This window comes from Eublepharis macularius, chromosome 1 (genome assembly GCF_028583425.1).
Source record: "Eublepharis macularius isolate TG4126 chromosome 1, MPM_Emac_v1.0, whole genome shotgun sequence".
NCBI classification, from domain to species: Eukaryota; Metazoa; Chordata; class Lepidosauria; order Squamata; family Eublepharidae; genus Eublepharis; species Eublepharis macularius.
The window spans coordinates 160,305,578-160,324,719 of record NC_072790.1 but is presented as its reverse complement, the minus strand read 5'-3'; the positions used below and the strand labels follow the sequence as shown (position 1 = coordinate 160,324,719).

Here is a 19,142-nt window from a genome sequence, read left to right as displayed (position 1 = left end):
GTGTGTGTATAACACTTTTAAGTGGGTTCTCTTACATTCAGGGTTGCCTTTCTTTTGCGTAAATACCATACTGTTTTTGTTTTGCTATTTTTATATACCACTTTTCTGTTTTTAAAAAAACCCAGAAAAGTAAATGAAAAGTTACACAAACAAACTCTGCAGGACTAAATTACAGTATTGAAATTTAGTTGTAAAGCTATTAAACTGATGAATTGATCAAATTAGATCCGTGTCTAGACAAGAAGTTCTAGAAATCCACATACTGAAGGTAAGCAGGTGTCAGGGTTACACACTAGGAAATGTGGCAGTAGTTTAGGCAATTTGGTTGTAAAGTATTTTTTTTCTCCTCAAGGGGGCATTAAATACCTCCTCTGTGGTCAAAGCTGTGTATTCAGTTTGTGCTGATCTTGGGACTGAAAGTGCTGCTCCTGGTAAAGAAACATTGGACAAACGCCTCTTTCTCATTCCACTGCAGTTGTTTGGAATCTTGAAGGCGCATCGCTTGTGGTAGTTTAATCCACACCCTAACAAAATTAGTATGAGGAAAGAGTAGGTGGGCAGGGGAGGAAGAGAGAGGTAAAATAACTTATTTACTAATATTATTGAAATGTGCAGTGTCACATTTTCAGAAAATACAGATCAACTCAAAAATACAGGAAAGTTAACTCTGTCATTTTAAATTTTAATCGTCACTTTATAATACTGCAGTAGTGGTGTAATTAACGGTAAACCCTTGACACTATGCAGAATTTTTTGGCCTCAATACTTGCTTTTTTGACCTTGCTTCACCCTAGCTAAAGCCAGAAAACAGGGCCTATTATGCAATTCACATTGCTGTTGATCTTCCTCACCTCTCTTTCCCCAGCAGACTATCTAAACAATGTATTCCTGGCTTCACTAGAATCACGGAAGTTCAGCATAAGCCAACAGGCAAGAAGACTTGGGTAAATAATATCTGGACAACAGTCAGTTGACAGGAGTGTTAAAGAAGCTGCTGCAACCAAATTAGCAAAGGCTACACAGTCAGAGATCCCCATCTGGAATTTTCCTCATTAACTCTAAAAAGCTGAGACATAAAAGAGAAACCCTTTTACAGACATTTTAGTCCTAAAAATCTGCACCTTCTGTACTGGTGTAACGACATTGCTTCTGATATTGCAATGGCACTGATCTTTGCATATGCTGAACCTTATAAACAGTCTTAGGATCAAGCCTAAGCATCTCTGTGAAACCAACTTATTTGCTTGACAGAGGGGGACCAATATTCTGAAAAAATAGTTGCTAACTTTGTAAGACTTCTCTGAAACAAAAAAAAACCCTCTAATTTTTGAAATAAAGTAATGTAGGAAGTTATATCTGTCTATTATTATGTAATGCAAGAACATAGGCAAAGTCACTCCTGTAAACTAGAAATGTGCACTATTCTCTGAAGGCTTTTAATAGACAATGTCTCATTCTGAAAGTTCACTGTTCTGGACAAACTTACCTTCACATTTCAATCCTTGTCGTACCAAGCCCCAGAGCATCTCTCCACAATAGTCACAAAAAGTGGGAGCCTTGTAAGAGTGCACATAAAGCATGTGAGGACGAATCTGGAAATCTTCAACTGTAGCCAAGGCTTTTTAAAAAAAGCAAATTGTAAGGCATATGTCAGTCCTACTTTTTATGAAAATATTTAAAAACATCAACTGAAACCATTTTTTAAAATGATAACTTCAGCCAACAGACTGCCCTGGGTAGAAACTCTTTTAACAATTCTCCTAAAATCCTATGAAAGACATGCACTGTAAAAGAGGCATTTATCCACAGAATTTTTAAACAGTTGCTTTTATCTTATTTTACTTCATTTATACCTTGCTTTTTTCCCCGGTGGGGACACAAAGCAGTTTACCTTGTTTTTCCTTGCTTCCATTCCATCCTCACTACAACTCTGTGAGGTAGATTAAGCTGAGAAAGTGTAACTGGCCGATATAGTTTCATGGTAAAGTGGGGATTCAAACCTGGGTCTCCTAGATCCTAGTCCAACACTCTAGCCACTACACCATTCAGGCTCTTTAGTATCTTTTGAAAGACACTAAAGATTTTTAAACAATATATAACTCAGAGATCTGACAACCCTCTACTACAGAGGTGAGGAGCCTTTTTCCCGCCAAGGGCCAACTTTATATTGTCCCGCACGGGGAGCGCCCTTTCTCCCACGCACGTGATGTCGCTCCTGGAAATAACATTATAATAACATTCGATTTATATACCACCCTCAGGGCAACTTAATGCCCACTCAGAGAGGTTTACAAAGTATGTCATTATTATTCCCACAACAAAACACCCTGTGAGGTGGGTGGGGCTGAGAGAGCTAGAAGCTGTGACTGACCCAAGGTCACCCAGCTGGCTTCAAGTGGAGGAGTGAGGAATCAAACCCGGTTCTCCAGATTAGAGTCCTGCGCTCTTAACCACTACACCAAACTGGCTCTCATGTCATCATGCAGCGTGCGTGATGATGGCACTTCCGGGAGTGACGTCGCACGTGTGGGAGAAAGGACGCTTATGTCCTCTTTCTCCCTGCCGCCACCACTGCAGCCCGCTCACGGTGGTGGTGGTGGTGGCGGCGGCAGCAGCTCTGTCGCCATCACTGCCAGCTCTCGCCGCGGTGGCACAGGCCACTTTCACCAGCGCTGCGGGTTGCTCTTGGCGGTGGCGGGCAGCACTGGCAACGGCAGGTGGCAGCATCGGCAGCAAGAGCGGCCTGTTTTTGCCACCGCCACCACCTTCTCTCGCTGTGCAGGAGCGTACCCCCCCCACCAAGTGGGTAAGTGGGAGGGGGGAAGGGGGGTTCACCCGCCGCTCTCCGTGGGCCAGTCCAAATGACCATATACAGCCCGCAGGCCAGACGTTCCCCACCCCTGCTCTAATACCATAACACTTCTATAAATTGCTGATGGATCAATGGGTTATGAGGCACTCTGAGAGCCAGTCTGGTGTAGTGGTTAAGAGTGGCAGGACTTTAATCTGGAGAACCGGGTTTGATTCCCCACTCCTCCACTTGAAGCCAGCTGGGTGACTTTGGGTCAGTCACAGCTCTCTCAGCCCCGCCCACATCACAAAGTGATTGTTGTGGGGCTAATAATAGCATACTTTGTAAACAACTCTGAGTGGGCGTTAAGTTGTCCTGAAGGACAACTTCAGGACAAACTGGCTCTCCAAGTGCCTCATAAATCGAATGTTGTCATTGTTGTTGTTACTATTGAGGTCAAAGCCTCCAGGACCAGTTGCAGGCTCCAAGATCAAATGCAGAAGCTCAGAGTCCAGAACAGTAAAAAAAATCTAGCTAGAGACGTTTCCAAATGCCAGTTCTGCAAAGTTACAAAATCCAGTGGGAATCACAGAGACCACAAAGCAGTAAAAATCCATTACATAAACTGAAATATAAACATTCAAAAGTCTTCATATTTTCAGTTAATTCAGGTGTTATTTCATCCCTTAGTCTTGTGTCCACCCTGGGCCATGCCCAATAACCTTTACGATCCATAAAGCAACTTAAACGTTTCAACTCATTCAAAGCAAAGTCAATATCATACCTCAGCACACTACAGGTTTTTAAATTAATGTTAGGTATAATATCAGACCCATGTAATTAATATTAAGGTGATTTTACTACAAATTCAGCATCCTTACCAGAGAGAACAACCTCAACAAGGTCACCTTCACGTATCTCTTCGGCAGATGTAATCCGTTGTAAAATATTTTCTGAGTTCAGATCATGGCGAAACAAGAGGATTTTGTCATACATGCCAAAAAAACCACACTCTGGGAACTGCAAAAAAAATGCCATTACTCACTAATCTTATACATTCCTTTTTTCAATATTATTATGGAAAATCTAGGTGCAAGTATTCTTTATAACACATACTATGGAACTGTTAATATACTCAGTGGTCCTCACTCCATGACTCACAGACATTCACAGTTACAATCACCATATGCCTGTGCATCACCCCAAATATACACATTTAATAATATTGAATATTACAATATTAAATATCTATAATGATGATGATGATGATAGTTGGTTGTTGTGGGTTTTCCGGGCTGTATTGCCGTGGTCTTGGCATTGTAGTTCCTGACGTTTCGCCAGCAGCTGTGGCTGGCATCTTCAGAGGTGTAGCACCCTACACCTCTGAAGATGCCAGCCACAGCTGCTGGCGAAACGTCAGGAACTACAATGCCAAGACCACGGCAATACAGCCCGGAAAACCCACAACAACCATCGTTCTCCGGCTGTGAAAGCCTTCGACAATATGATGATAGTTCATTTGTATAACATTTTTCTGGACATATTAGTGCCAACTCAGAGCAGTGAACAGTCAGTGTTATCAACACAATACAGCTGGGGAGCTGAGGCTGAAAGGAGTGGCTTACCCAAGGCTACCTGTTGAATTCATGGCAGTAGTGAGTAGGGATGTGCACCCCGAAAATATTCGGGCCACCGCAGCGGCCATTTGAGGGGCAGGAAGGGCCGGAGGAGGTGGCTCCGGCCTTCACTGCCGCCCTGCAGGCCCGCACAGTGGCAGAGAAGGTCGAAAAGGCCCTTCCTACCCCTCAAATGGCTGCCATTGCCTGCCTCTGCGTACTGACCTTGGACTTCCTTGATGGTCTCCCATCCAAATACTAACCATCCCTCCCTGCCACCTGCCAGCTGATAAAGGGACTTGCCCGTTGCAAGCAGCAGGAAAGGAGCCCTTTAAACTCACCCTGAAGCTTCCTGAAGCAAGCCGAATGCTTCGGGGAACCTTTGATTCGGGATTTCCAAATCAGGGCCACCATGCTGGCCCCAATTCGGGAATCCCGAATCTTTACAATTAGGGTCCAATTTGGGTATTTTATCCAAATCAGAAACCCAAAGCGCACACTCCTAGTAGTGAGATTCAAACAGTGATAAATATAACCTAAAACATTTTCAATGCAAAAAAACTAAAGTCCACTAACATATACGTTCCATGAACCTACTTCTGGGCAAGCTGTTGGAGAGGCCAAGCAAATTCCCAGAAACCAAAATTAGAAGAGCCAGAAGTGGCATGTGAAAGAGCCACATATAGATACTAAGCTATGGAGTGAATATCACTGCATTGACATCTGAAAAACAGCTCATATTAACTAAAACATGTAACCCTGAAAAAAAACCCTTAAAACAACAGTCCTCTAAAACTACACATACATTATCAGAATGCAAAGCTTTGTGCTTTTTTTGTTTCTTCATATTAGGGGTGGGTGATTTGGGGTTTCAAGTTGAAAAAAAAAACAACCCTGAATCGGAAAGATTCAGGATTTTCGACTCAGGCCCAGCATTGTGGGCCCAATTCAGGAATACAGAATCAAAGCTTTCCAAAGCAATTTGGATCACTTTGGAAAGTTTTGAGTAACCCTGAGCCACTCTTCAGCTGATGGGGGGTACCCATCAGCTGAGCGGCAGGTGGGCATTTGAAAGCAGCAACACTGTTGCTGCTGTAGGAGGGGATCTCTCCTCCCCCTCGCATCGGCTGGAAAGAGCAGCGAGGGGCATCTGAAAGCAGCAACACTTTAAGGGTAAACCCGAAGCGGGAAGCCTGAATATTTTGGGGGTGCACATCCCTACTTCATATGCTTTGATGGAGTTGCAATTAGAGGTGGGCACAAATCCAATCACGACCCAAAAAATGCACGACCCAGGGTAGTTTGTGATTCACGAACCACCGATTGTGGAAGTTCCTTTCTACGAACTTCCACAAACTGGTTACTGGTTCGGGTTCATTTGGGTCAAATTAGGAAAGGGATAGTTTCAATGGACATTTCCCCGAGGAAATGGCCACTTAAACTTTTCCTGCAGCTTGCAAGAGGCAGGGCCCTTTAAACAGCCCACAAACCCCAGCCCCAACCCCCCCAGCCCCAGCCCCACACTTACCTTGAGGACTCCTGCAGCCTGAGTTATCCTCCCCCTTCTCCTGCGAGGGGTGGCAAGGCTGTTTTCGGCCTCCTGCACCCCACGAAGGCCCGCAGAGAAATGGAGAAAGCCAAAAATGGACTTGCCACCCCTCAAATGGCTGTCATGCAGGCAGGCATTTGAGGGGCGGCAAGGCCATTTCTGGCCTCCTCCGCCCCTGTACAGGCCCGCAGAGAGATGGAGGAGGCAGAAAACATCCTTGCCGCCCTTCAAATGGTCGCCGTGCAGGTGGCCATTTGAGAAGTGGCAGGGCTGTTTTTGGTTTCCTCCGTCCCTCTGCGGGCCTGTGCAGGGGCGGAGGAGGCCAAAAACGGCCTTCCTGCCCCTCACTGGAGGAGAGGGAGGATGCTGCGCCGCAGGGGAAGGTAAGTGTGCAGTTGGGGCTGGGGGGTGAGGGGGGACTGGGGTTTGGGCAGTTTAAAGGGCCCTGCCACCGGCAGGTCCCTTTAAACTATCAGCTGGTAGGTGGCGAGGGGGGAATCTCCCCCCAGCCACCTGCCAGCTGATAGCTTAAAGGGACCTGCTGCTTGCAAGGCAGGAAAGGGCCCTTTAAACTGTTAAATGCCCCTTTCCCTGCCACTGCTAATCAGCCGGAAAGAGGTATTTAAACCTCATGAACCACGAACCACAAACTGGTTCGTAACTGGTCCCAGTTCTGTGCCAGTTCGTGGTTTTGGTTCATCAAAATCCACAAACTATGAACCTCACGGTTTGGGGGTGTTTTTGGTTCGTGCCCATGTCTAGTTGCAATGCTAATTATTTATAGATTTATATATGCATTGCACAAATGTTAATAAAAACAATTTGTACATTTAAACAAAATATTTTTCCTGCTGCTATATTTTCAAACTGCAAATTGGAATTTGTTTGCTCAAACCTAATCACACAAAGCAGCATGGTATATACATAATAAAATAATAAAGCTATTATGTAAACCTCGTCCTTTGTTCCTCTTTTGATAAAAGACATAATAGTCGAAGCTACAAAATACTGCTGTTGATATGTGATAATACACCTTATGGGTTCAAACAGAAAAAATACTGAACAGAACAAAATCAATAAGATGATATTTATGTTGTCACCTTTGGATATTAGTTCTATATACACACTGTTAATCAAAAGCCAAGGATATTGCCAAGCTGGAGCCACTATTGACATTACATTTTCATATTCCCATATGGAAGCAGCCAGAAATCAACTAAGGTTATTATAACATCCAAAAAAAGATAAACAATTTTACGGATTTAAATGAAAGAGGCACCCCTAGTATAGCTCAATATGCCATGAAAGGGTCTATAGATTAACTAATAGTTGGGTAGGCATGTGTCTTAAAGAGACCTGCCAAACTGGGTGACATGGACACACAAGCATGTTCACAAATGATATGGTGCAGCCTCTAATTGCTGGAGAAATAAGTCTGGTGCTGGACCCATCAAGGTATTGCTATTTTGGCCAGTCAAGACATATTACATGTGATTAATATGTTCACATATATAGACAGAAAAAGAACACAGACGACAATTTTACAAATAAATGGAAGGAGATTGAGGGAAGTCTAACACAAGTCATTTCAGGGAGGCTTTTCAGGAATGGGCTCAGAGTTGGGCCCATTCCAAACTCTGAGTTGGGCCCAACAGGAACATTTCTGCCATGGCTGTCCACCAGGTATCTCCATATTGTAAACACTGGTGCTGGCCGTAGCAATAATGTAAAAAGGATTAGCCTGAAAATGTCCACTCCTCTCCCTCCCTTGCAGAAAGGGTGGAAAGGCCTCCCAGATTGGGCTCATCTTAGCCTGGAAGAGAACAAAAGGAAGAGGTGGGTGTAGGTCATTCAGGAGGACTACCCAAAAGCCCCAGGCTGCACAAACCATTTTTAGAACTTCTCAAATATTTATTTTCACACTGCATCTGGAAAGTGTCACACAATGTCTGAAGGGGGTCAGGGGATCTGAAGGAACCCAACTCCCAGGGATTTTGACCCTTTTTAACTACCCACTTCTCTACTTTGTATAACTAGGCCGTTGCTTAAACATGTTGACGGCTTTCCACAGGGGGGGGGTTAGGTGGGGTAGGAAATTGCACACTACCTGGTCATTCAACTCTGGAGAGTCCTTAATGAGTCCACACACCACAGTTGGTTAACCCCTAACTATGGACCTAAAACAGGGACTTTCACTCAGGGACAGGGAGGATCTTGTCCTAATCCTTAAAGAGACCTTGGCTCCACTATCCGGTAGAGTGACAAGGGTGGGGAAACAAATTCTCTGGAACTTACAACTGATTCTCTGCTAGATTTTGTGGAGCAGCAGGGGAAGGAGGGTCAAGAACCAACTGAGCTACCTGGTCCAAATTCAAATGCCAACGTTTTCGGAAGGGAGAGGCCTTACTCCACAATCCAGGAAAATTGCTAAACCCTAACAAGTCTGTTACCACAGCAGATGCACAGAGCTGTTCTTCCAAGGGGCGACAACCTTGGGAACTTAAAGCTGCAGGTCCCTCCCTCTGCCAAACGAGTTGCGGCTGATTATGAGGGGTAGGAGCTCTTGGGGAACTCTCACCCTAACTTACTACCAACCCAAAACATCCCAAGACAGTGAAAAGTTTGTAGGGAAGAACCACATGTCACCCACTTGAGTTCTACAGAACCTCATGGCGGTGTGCACAGAGGCGTGGGCCAATAGGTGTGACACAGGTCTAAATGGTGAAAAGGGGGAAGATTCCCACTCAGGTAGTTGCTCTTATAGTGTTATGCACACAAATCTACATACACACACTCACACACACTCTTGTGAGGGTTTCTAAGGCTCATGTGTTGACTCATGACATGAAGGGTGATGCCCGCGTGATCCACAATTAATCTGTTACCCAAATAGAAAGTCTCCTTAATTGACTGGGGGAATTAGCATTCAAGAAGACACACAAGAGAAGGGGTAACTAGGAATCTCCACCTATCTATAAGGGGATTGTTCCCTCAGAGAACTCTCAAATCAGGCAGATGTTCAACAGGAAAGGGTTTTTTTAAAAAATTAGAAATAAAAAGGGCAATAACACAGATACACACAGCACACATACAAGGCTAAGTAAGAAAATCAGGGAGGAAAAAAGGAGAAAGTAATTTGGGATAGGGTGATAATTACTAGTCCTGAACAGAGGGGTCTGTGGGAGCAGCAGCAAAACAACCAGCATTTCATGAGGCAAAGGAGAAGGCTCAAGCCAACTTGAAGGTGGGTGTATGAATCCAGAACATACACACACTGAGCACATGGCTGGGAAACCCAATTATAGGACAAAACTGACATCTTTGCTCCAAAACAATGGCTTAATTGTTGTCTCCAGAGGCAGACAAAGTTGTTGGGAGAGATTTAAAGTGACTATCTGGGATGGACTATAGGTGAAAATATTGCTTGATGACTTGGTAAGTACCAAGTCATCAGATGTGCTAAATAGCCTTGATTAGGTAAGTGGGAGAGGGGAGGTTGAAGAAGGCGTTGATAGGATTGGGCAGGAAGTTTTCTCAGGAAGCCTCATTATCTCTGCTGCTCTCGGGGTGTGGAGGGCTGTCAGTCAGTCATCCCCCATGACTCATGACTTGGTAACTTTCCAGACTAAAGGCTGGCTGGCATCCGTTCCACCTGAGGCCAAGCAGTGCCTAGAACTTATGGCAAGGGGTTTATGATATTCCATACCTATAAACTGTCCTTGCAGTGTGTGTGTGTGGGGGGGGGGAATCTGACTGCTAACACTCCTTTCCTTTTCCATTTCTGACTCTCCATTTCTCATTCCACTCCTCCTTCTTCCACTTCCCATGAAGATAGTTTCAGGTGAGTAACTCTGTTGGTCTGTAGAACAGCAAGCTTCTAGTCCAGTGGCACCTTAAAGACCGACAAGATTTTCAAGGAGCTTTGATTCTCAAAAGCTTATATCCTGAAAATCTTGTTGGTCTTTAAGGTGCCACTGGACTAGAAGCCTGCTGTTCTTTCGCCTCACAGTTTCTCACTTCTCTCACTCCACCATCCTCTTTTCTCTTCACTGTCTACTGTTGCTTTACATTTTATACAACTCCCTTGGAGGTATTCCTGAGCTCACACCCCTTTCCCATTTCTTCCCAGGCCACCTTCTAGCACCCATGCCAAGGCCTCTGCCCCTCCTCACTTCCTTCCTCCAATATGAGCTCCAGTCAGACTCATGCCTGAATTAGGACAAGCCTTTCTTTTGGCGTCACTGAAACCAGGGGTGGTGTCAGGGGTGGTGTCAGGGGTGGTGACACCCCTCGTGTCAGGGGTGGTGACACCAGCAACCCTAGCTGCATAGGGCTCTTCCATCACTGCAGCACATCTTTTCCACTTGTCTAGAGTCCAGGTGAGGAGATAATAGGACAGGCTCCCTAGCTGCCAGAGTATCACAATGGTTATGAAATTATTTAAAAAGCATTTTACCCAGGAGTCACCATATTATTGAAGGATAGTAACAAATGTTACATATAGATTTCAATAAACAAGAAAAACTACAATCCTCGCTCAGCCACAAATGAAATATCTCCCAAGAAAAAGAAACACACATTGACTGCTACCAACAAGCTGGAGAAACCTACTTTCCAACTGCTGGAAGCTTACCTATTACCAAAGTATTTATAAAGTTTGCTTCATTTGCATGTCCCCTACCCATGCCTAGTCCTGTTTTCTCAGGATGGTCAATTATGGCATTTATGTTTGTTGATGCTGAGAAAGCCTTTGAAGTTTCTCATGAAAACGTTGCATAGAATGAATTGCGGGACTGAGTTTTTGAATTGGATTCCAAGTATTTACACAAAACAGCAAGCTTCAATTTTAGTTAACAGTTTGTTTACGAAGATTGAAATAACAAAAGGAACACGGCAAGGATGTCCAATTTCACCACTATTGTTTATCATTGCTCTTGAAGTTTTAGCAGTGAGAATCAGACAAGATAGCAGAATTGCTGGAATAAAGGAGGGGAAAGAGATGTATAAGATGAAAAGCTATGCAGATGATGTGGTTATATCAATAAAAAATCCACATACTTCCCTGATTTATGTAATGGAACAAATATCAAGATTCGGGCAGCATTCTGGATATAAACTGAATAAGAAGAAAACAAAGATTATGTTACTCTCGACAATGAAAGAGGAAGCTAAAAAGATCGGAAGTATAACCAACTGTACCATAACTACAAAGCCAATAAGATATTTAGGGATAAATGTATCATCACAAAATGAGAATCTCTACAAAGATAATTATCAAAAAGTTTGAACAGGAATTACGGAAGATTTGCAGAGATGGCAAAATTTAAACATTTCATGGTTAGGAAGAATTGCGGCTATCAAAATGAATATTTTACCTAAATTAAATTTCCTTTTTCAAATGTTTCCACTTTACATTGAACAAAAGATTCTGAATAGATGGCAGAAAGCTATAAATGACTTTATATGGAAAGGGAAGAAACCAAGGATAAGATTTAAAGTATTACAAGATGATAAAAATAGGGGAGGACTAGCTGTACCGAATATTAAATTGTATCATCAATCAGTGGCGTTGGTTTGGATAACAGATTGGATTATGAATCCAAGCAACAGACATATCAAATTGGAAACAGCGGATGCTAAGGAAGGTATCCATAATTATTTATGGATAAAGAAATCATGGAAACCTATTCTTAAACAAGATGGGACTCATATTGTAAGGAACAGTCTACTTAAAATATGGTTTCAATGCAGAAATAGATTGAGCCCACCAATTTTCCCATTGATGTCACCAATTAATGCCTACTATGACGCAGCAGTTAGGAATAAAATTCATCAACCTACCTACAAATCAGTGATAAAGAAGGAAACATAAAAACCTGGCAAGAAATCCAGGCTTATGGCAAAAACATTCCTTGGTTGACTTATCACCTAATAGTATCAAGATTTAAGGATCAACTTCTCAAAGAAGGTGGCAGGCTGAGAGAAAAAACACAATATGAACTATTAATGTCTGGAGACTTGTCACATCTATTGGGGAAGATTTACAAAATATTACTGCAACATCATACAAAAATGGAACAAGTCAAAACTTTTATGATAAAATGGATGCAAAATTTTGGGGGAACCATTCCAATGAACTTATGGGAAAACTTATGGACTAAAGACATAAAATTTACAGGCTGCCAGTTACTGAGAGAAAATTGGTATAAAATGTTTTTTAGATGGTACATTACTCTCAAAGATATTGCAAGGATTTAGTAAAGGTTACAGTGGGCATTGCTGGAAGTGTCAGAATATGGACGCAACATTTTACCATATGTGGTGGACTTGTAAGGAATCACAAAAATACTGGATAAAAAATACATGAAGAGAGGCAAAAGATTTTCAAACTCAGATTTGAATTAAATCCGAAAAGCATGCTCTTAAATATTTTACCAACAAATCTGAGAAAAGAACAAGATCTCTTCCATTATATGGTGACAGCAGCAAGAGTATTATTCGCAGGAAAATGGAAGACTGATGCTTGTCCTGGTCTCCCAGAGTGGAGAGATAAAGTTTATGAATATGCTTCAATGGCCAAACTAACTACTTACCTACAAAATAGGCCAATAACTGACTTCTGGAAAAAATGGAAGGATTTTGTTGATTATTTAGGCTAAATTAATTGATACAGTAGCTTAGAGGGAGGGAAGCAAAGAAGAGTGAAGGAGAAATGTCAGGTATCTAGGCTTAGGGAAGCCAAATACGAATAATTACTTTATTAGCTTAAAGAAATGTAAAGGTACTGCTTGTTTTATTCCCAAGATTCTTACGAATATATTGTTTATATACTTATTGGTTGTATAAGATGTATAACTCTCAAATTATTGTTTAACTTAGAATATGTATAACTTTCATACTATGCACTTACTTTATTCTATTTTCTTTTTTAAAAAATAAAATCCTTAAATTAAAAAAAACCGTCAATTATCCACACATGCAAATTCCTATCAATAATCCCATACACTGTTGAAAACAGTGTATACAAATATCTATTGCCATCCTCTGCCCACAACACAAAAGATAAAAAAGTTGGCCCAGGATTACACTTTTTAATTTGCTTTATAGCAATATTTTCTGTGCTTAGCTAATTGAACACCCATTTCCATACCAACCTAGGCACATTTATCCACTGCTGGTGGACATGTCCGAAAATCCAAGAGTATTGGGGAAAATCATTTTTTAAAAATCAAGAATATAACAGGTTATATGATGCAAAAAACTCCATAAACTATACTATTAAATCTATGGACTGATGACAATATCCCAAAATTGAGAAGAGATCTTATTTCATTATTATTAACAGCAGCAAAGACTGCATTGGTTCAAAAGTGGAAAACAGAGAGAACTTGTATTTTAAAAGAGTGGATATTAAAGTTATGGGAATTATTAATCTCAGACAAAATATCAGACCAGCTAATATCTGCAGGCAACCCAAAATGTCATTCTACCTTTATAGAAAAATTGTTTCCCTTTTTTCGTGGTGGTGGAGGATAGTGCCCTCAAGTCATAGCTGATTTACGGCAATCCCCAGTGGGGTTTTCATGGCAAGAGACTAACAGAGGTGGTTTTGCCATTGCCTACCTCTGAGACCCTGGTCTTAGTTGGAGGTCTCCCATCCAATTACTAACCAAGGCCATCCTTGCTTAGCTTCTGAGATCGGACAAGATCAGGCTCACCAGGGCTATCCAGGTCAGGGCTTCCCTTTTTTGACTTTATTACAAATTATGCTTCTGTAGATTATACTATGCAAAAGATGTATATAAACTTTTTCCTCTACTAACTACTATTTAAGAGAAATGTATTATAATAATAAGATAAAAAATCCTAATGTATAAATCTAAGATATTGTTAAATTATTTAAACATTTGGCTTAAGTTATCTTTGTAATGTTATTATTGAAAATTAAAGAGTGAAGAATCCCCATCTGCTAGACATTTTAACAAAATATTCTTGGAATTTAACCACTTAACTTCTGAACTTGGTTTTAATATCTTGGTTGCTTTGTATTTCCATGTTTGAATGGATCTTTTAAATTTAAAAAGTTAGGACAACTTCTCAAGGCTGACCTCATCTGCACTTTCTTTGGCCTCAACAAGAATGCATATCTTGGCTCAGAAAATGCTTTGCTCTAGCACTAGCTCACCACAGCTGTTTGCTACAAAACAGAAAAAAGGAAATAGTATTTGGATATTAATAATATATTGCAAAGAGTTAAATAGGATATTCAGCAGACTATGAGAAATAAAGCAACAACCATTTGCAATATTTTGATCTCAAAATTCCAAGTTCACAAACAAGACACCACTGTAAAAGCCTGCTCCATCCATGCATATTATCAACTCCATTTAGGACATATTCTGTACTACTATTCAGATGTTCTCTAACAACATTGGAAGGTTCATGGAGGTATATTCTTACTCTTGAGGAGTTCCCAATTTAAGCCACAAACACAAAATGCAGTTTCTTAGGAAGTTCATTTGCTTTTGTGTTCAATATATTGGTTCTTTTGGCTTCTTGAATATCTGAATGTGGCTTAATCTATAACGGTTCAACAATATTGAATAAAGAGTACAAAAGAGTAATAAAATTGTTCTTTATATTACTCGAAAAGAGTTTTCCCTCCCTTTCCCAAAATTCTTCAGAGCAACTTGATTGCTGACTCCTCAGTGGTGGAAGTCATTGGATGCAGTATGTAAATGCCTGCTTCTAAATAGGATAAAACAAGTACTTACAGCACAGGTGACTATCCACAGGGGGGCAGAGGCTAAATGAAATTGGAAGGTGCCCCCCCAATATGTTCAATATATTTAAATGCTTTACTTTTGCATCACTGGAAACACTGAACATTTACACACACACACACACACACACACACACACACACAAACACACAAACAGGGGATAGACACAAAATGCTTTGCAATTTGCAAATCTTCTTGTTGTTCTATTCATTATGCCTCCTGTCTGATCTATGGCAAGCCCACCTGCCTTGCCATTTTGGAGAAATCCTATCTGTTCTCATCGAAAGAGTTGCTCACAAGAAAAGTTAGGTGAGTCTCAGAAGGAATATGCATGACAGATACTAGTTCAAAAAAGGCAGGAGCAGATTGTGTTTGCAAGCCAGAGATAAGTCAATCAGGTACAGTCATCTCCATGTATATTACACTGTAGGATATTTTGATTCAATCAAAGCACCATGTTCAGATTGCCCAGCCTTGACTTAGCCTGAACAGAAGGGATCTTCAGAGATTGCCAAACCTGTAACAAAAGGAGGCCTTTGAGACAGTGACCACCCTTTGTCCCATTCTGGTTCTTCCACTTTCAGAACTCTTCCTGAATATACCTCCTCTCTTGTCTCAAGACTTTCCCCTTTCCTCCCTACTTAGTCAATCCTAAGGTTTGCTTAAGACACTTCTCTAATCCTGGTGCTTAGTGGGTTTTTCTGCTACATCTTCATCTCCTTGCAAGTACCTAAAGCCTGGGCAGTGCCAAAGATGCTCTTGACCTGTGGCTAGTGTTGCCAGGTCCCCTCACTCTCTGGGCGGGAGGTGGGAGACCAGGCACTCACCTTTGTTGCTGACTACACACCTGTGCTCCTGGGCTGCATGCTGTCACTTCTGGGAAGTGACATCATCACGCAGGGTTTCATGCCACCCCTGGGAGTGTTCCTGCGCTCTGCAGCAGGCCAATTTTGGCCCATTTTGGGCTGAATTGGGCCCATTTGTAGCCTAAATTGGCCCACTGGGACTGCAGGAGCTCTCCAGGGCCCTCCCAGCAGCAATCCCATGCTCCACAGTGGGCTGAATTGGGCCCATTTGGGACCAAAATCAGCCCACTGAAGAGCACAGGAGCACTACCGGGGCAGCGCGATGGGCCCTGAAGTGCTCCCGCACTTCGCAGTGGGCAGATTTCGGCCCCAAACAGACCCAATTCACCTTGCTGCAGAGCATGGAAGCACTGTCAAAAGGGCCCTGGAGAGCTCCTGTGCTTCACGGTGTGCCAATTTAGACCCCAAATGGGCCCGATTCAGCCCACTTGGGGTCCAAACTGGCCCACTGCAGAGCATGGGAGCACATTGTGCCACCCGAGAGTGCGCCCTGGGAGGCACATTCCCCTGCCATTTCCCATGCCAGCCAGGCAAACGGGGACGGGAGGGTGGGAGTGGGGGGATCCTCCATCCCCAGCAGGGGACTGGCAACTCTACCTGTGGCTCACAAGGCCTGCATTTGAGCACCATTACTTAGTCAAAAAGATTAATAAACAGTGTGGTCTTTAAAGTCCAGATCTGAGACACACTTGTTTATTGAGAAAATTTATATGCCACTTCTCCAGAGAAAAAGTCCTCAAGCTAGAATCAGATCATGAAAGCAACTATTGAAAGACAGAACGCCTCAGTTAAAAAAGAAATGTTTGTCCTGGAACATAAAGGCTACTACAGTAGATGTCAGGCAAGCCTCAAGAAGAGCATTCCAAAAACAAGATGCCACCACTGAAAAAGTCCGTTTCTGGTTGCCGCCCACCTCTGAAGGCAGTGGTACAGACAGTAAGATTTGGAAATAGGGTTTTGACTAGTGGGCTGGACAGTATGGGAGGAAATGATACTTCAAGAATATTCCCTTCTAGCAGGGTGTTAAAACTGCTCCTAAGAGCAACTGCTCCTAGGGCAGGCCGCAAGAGACAGTAACATAAGAACATAAATAGAGCCTGCAGAATCAGACCACTGGTCCATCTAATCCACCATACTGTTTTACAGAGTAGCCAACCAGTTGCCTGAACAAACAAGACATAGAGACCAAGGCCCTCCCCTGCTACCTCTGTATACAGAGGCTCCCTTCAGTTATAATGAATAGTAGCAAAGGAGGTAGCAGAGGAGAGGTTTCTCTCCTACACTTAACTACATGATGTGATTTCAACAGTTTTGGGGACATGCCACACACTTTTAACACTTTGCTTCTCTTCTCATTGCTTGTTATACTTGCATACTTAAAGATTCCCCGAACGGATCTCAGAGAGTTATTGTTCTCTTTATGCAAAAAGTTGGATTTGACTCCAAAAGACTGATGAAGACATGGAATAATTCTGCAGACCTAAATACATTGGCCTACATCCTATCACCACATGCAACTAACAGTAGCATATTCTACCAACACAAGATGGTTTTCATCCATGCAAGATGTTCTCACACTAACAGAATACACATGGCATATGGACCTTAGCTGCACACAGTGCTGGGATACAATACATAGTAGCAGAAATTTAACTTCTGGCCATAAAGAACAGCATGGCATAACTAGGTTTGCACACTCAGCCAAATTGTTGATTAGTTCAACCCAAACTATAACTCAGTCTTGCATGACAAACTGGCTGCTTTTGAAAGTTGGAGTTTAATATAAGCAGCTTTGCCCCCATGAGTAAAAGTTCTAAAACCAGCAATCTTGGGGAAGTTGACAGTAATGCCACATGTTTGTTTGATCAGAGAGAGAAGATATCTGAAATGTAGCTACAATTCAGGAAGAAGAAATTTTTGCAACAAAGTACTACTTGTTATTATACTTTATTATAATGAAAGAATCTGTAGGTATAGTCAAAAGAACCAAGATCTACGACAGCTCAATCCTATGCATGCATGATGAGGTGATGAGGCACAGCTAGTCATTATCCCTATGCTCTCAGTAGATAAAATGAATTCCCAAAAAAATCCAGCTCCAAGGAGTTGAGACCACAGCAACTGTACTTGAACAGCACAGCCCACGTCCATCAATCACACAGCAGCATGCCTACAACTTCATTGCACCAGCCATATATGGAAGCTGTCATCAGCAGCACACATCACTAATGTCGCCTTGCTGTTACACACCCAACATTGCAGGGAGGGAACAAAGGAAGCAGCAGCCTCAACATATGGAGGAGTATTGTGGCATGCCTATGAGACAACCACAGTCCTGGGAGCTATGTGGCTGAGGATTCAAGAGTCAAGCATCAAGGGGGTCTGGCCAGCTCCTGAATGTAGACCGCATCCTCCACGTCCACCAGCTGCAAAGCTCTCTCTCACAAACCTGGCCAGCTCGCTTCTGATTGGCTAGCTGGGCATTTTGAACCGTGGACTGCCTGTGTAGCCCCAAGGAGGCTGCTGGGAGCCATCAGGATTGAATGTGGTCACCCATGTGCCTCACCGCTCTACCCCTGTGGGCTGCAAACCAGGGCCCCCAGCAAGTCTGCAGCCAGCTTCTTAAGTTCACTCTAACTTCTAGTATACTACACAAACAATAGAATATATATTTAAGGCTAAAACAGATTTCATGCATTATTTTAATGCTTTTGAGCTGCTCTTCTGCTTTTGGTGTTCAAGTATGAAAGGCAGACGTGCAATTTTAAATGGTCATATATACTTAAAACAATAATGATGGCCTTCTAGGAAGGCGGATTTTAGAGTTGCATTTCAGCCTGCTATTTTTGCATCACCTATTAAGTATTCTATATTTAGTTCTCTGTCCATGACTTCCCCCCCAGAGTCATACACATTTAGAAATAGATTATTAAAAAACATTTCAACTCTGTAGACTTAAAGTAGATAACAGTGACAAGTTGCAAGGATACCTAAATAGCATATTAGCCATCAACAAAATCACACAGGGTAAAACACCTAATTTTAATTTTCTGCTTGCAAGGATGTTTATTGTATGTACAAGCATTCCATCATGTAAGCTCCCATCTTCATCCTGAAGTGGTATAGCCCAGACGCAGGTCTGCCACCTTCAGAAGAACTGAGTTCAGACTCATGGTTTTTGTGCTCTCTTCATGTGCCTGTACTACAAATTCATAAAGCAGCAGCAGCACAAAAACAATGGACAGTGAGGCACAGCAGCTGGGTATACTCATACATGCTTGAAAGAGACTGAAGACTGCCCCTTGTTCAAAGGACACCCTCATCCCTCAACTGTTACTCCATTCTGATGGAACAAAGACCTTGCAGTCCACTAAGATGGCAGAACCCAGGCAAGTAAAATTCTTGTATGAGAGCCTCCTGCAAAGCAGCAGCTATCACTGGAGAAGTGCCAAATCAGCTCAGAAGTTACTTGTTTCACCTCAATGTTCCTTTTGCTCAGGCAACAGGTCAAAGTGCTCCCTACTGGAGAAGGGACCTG

The 19,142-nt window shown here is 42.5% G+C and overlaps 1 protein-coding gene across 2 annotated transcripts in view; it reads right to left on the bottom strand.

The window, feature by feature from the left end:
* PRKD3 (protein kinase D3) overlaps positions 1 to 19,142 on the bottom strand; it is an 81,787-nt gene that overhangs the window by 34,609 nt on the left and 28,036 nt on the right. For both annotated transcript variants that reach the window (XM_054979990.1, XM_054979997.1), the window contains exons 3-5: positions 3,673 to 3,811; positions 1,487 to 1,618; positions 367 to 524 (exon numbers count right to left, since the gene is read on the bottom strand). In XM_054979990.1, the coding sequence (XP_054835965.1) occupies positions 367 to 524; positions 1,487 to 1,618; positions 3,673 to 3,811 (429 nt within the window). The remainder of the gene's footprint in view (positions 1 to 366; positions 525 to 1,486; positions 1,619 to 3,672; positions 3,812 to 19,142) is intronic.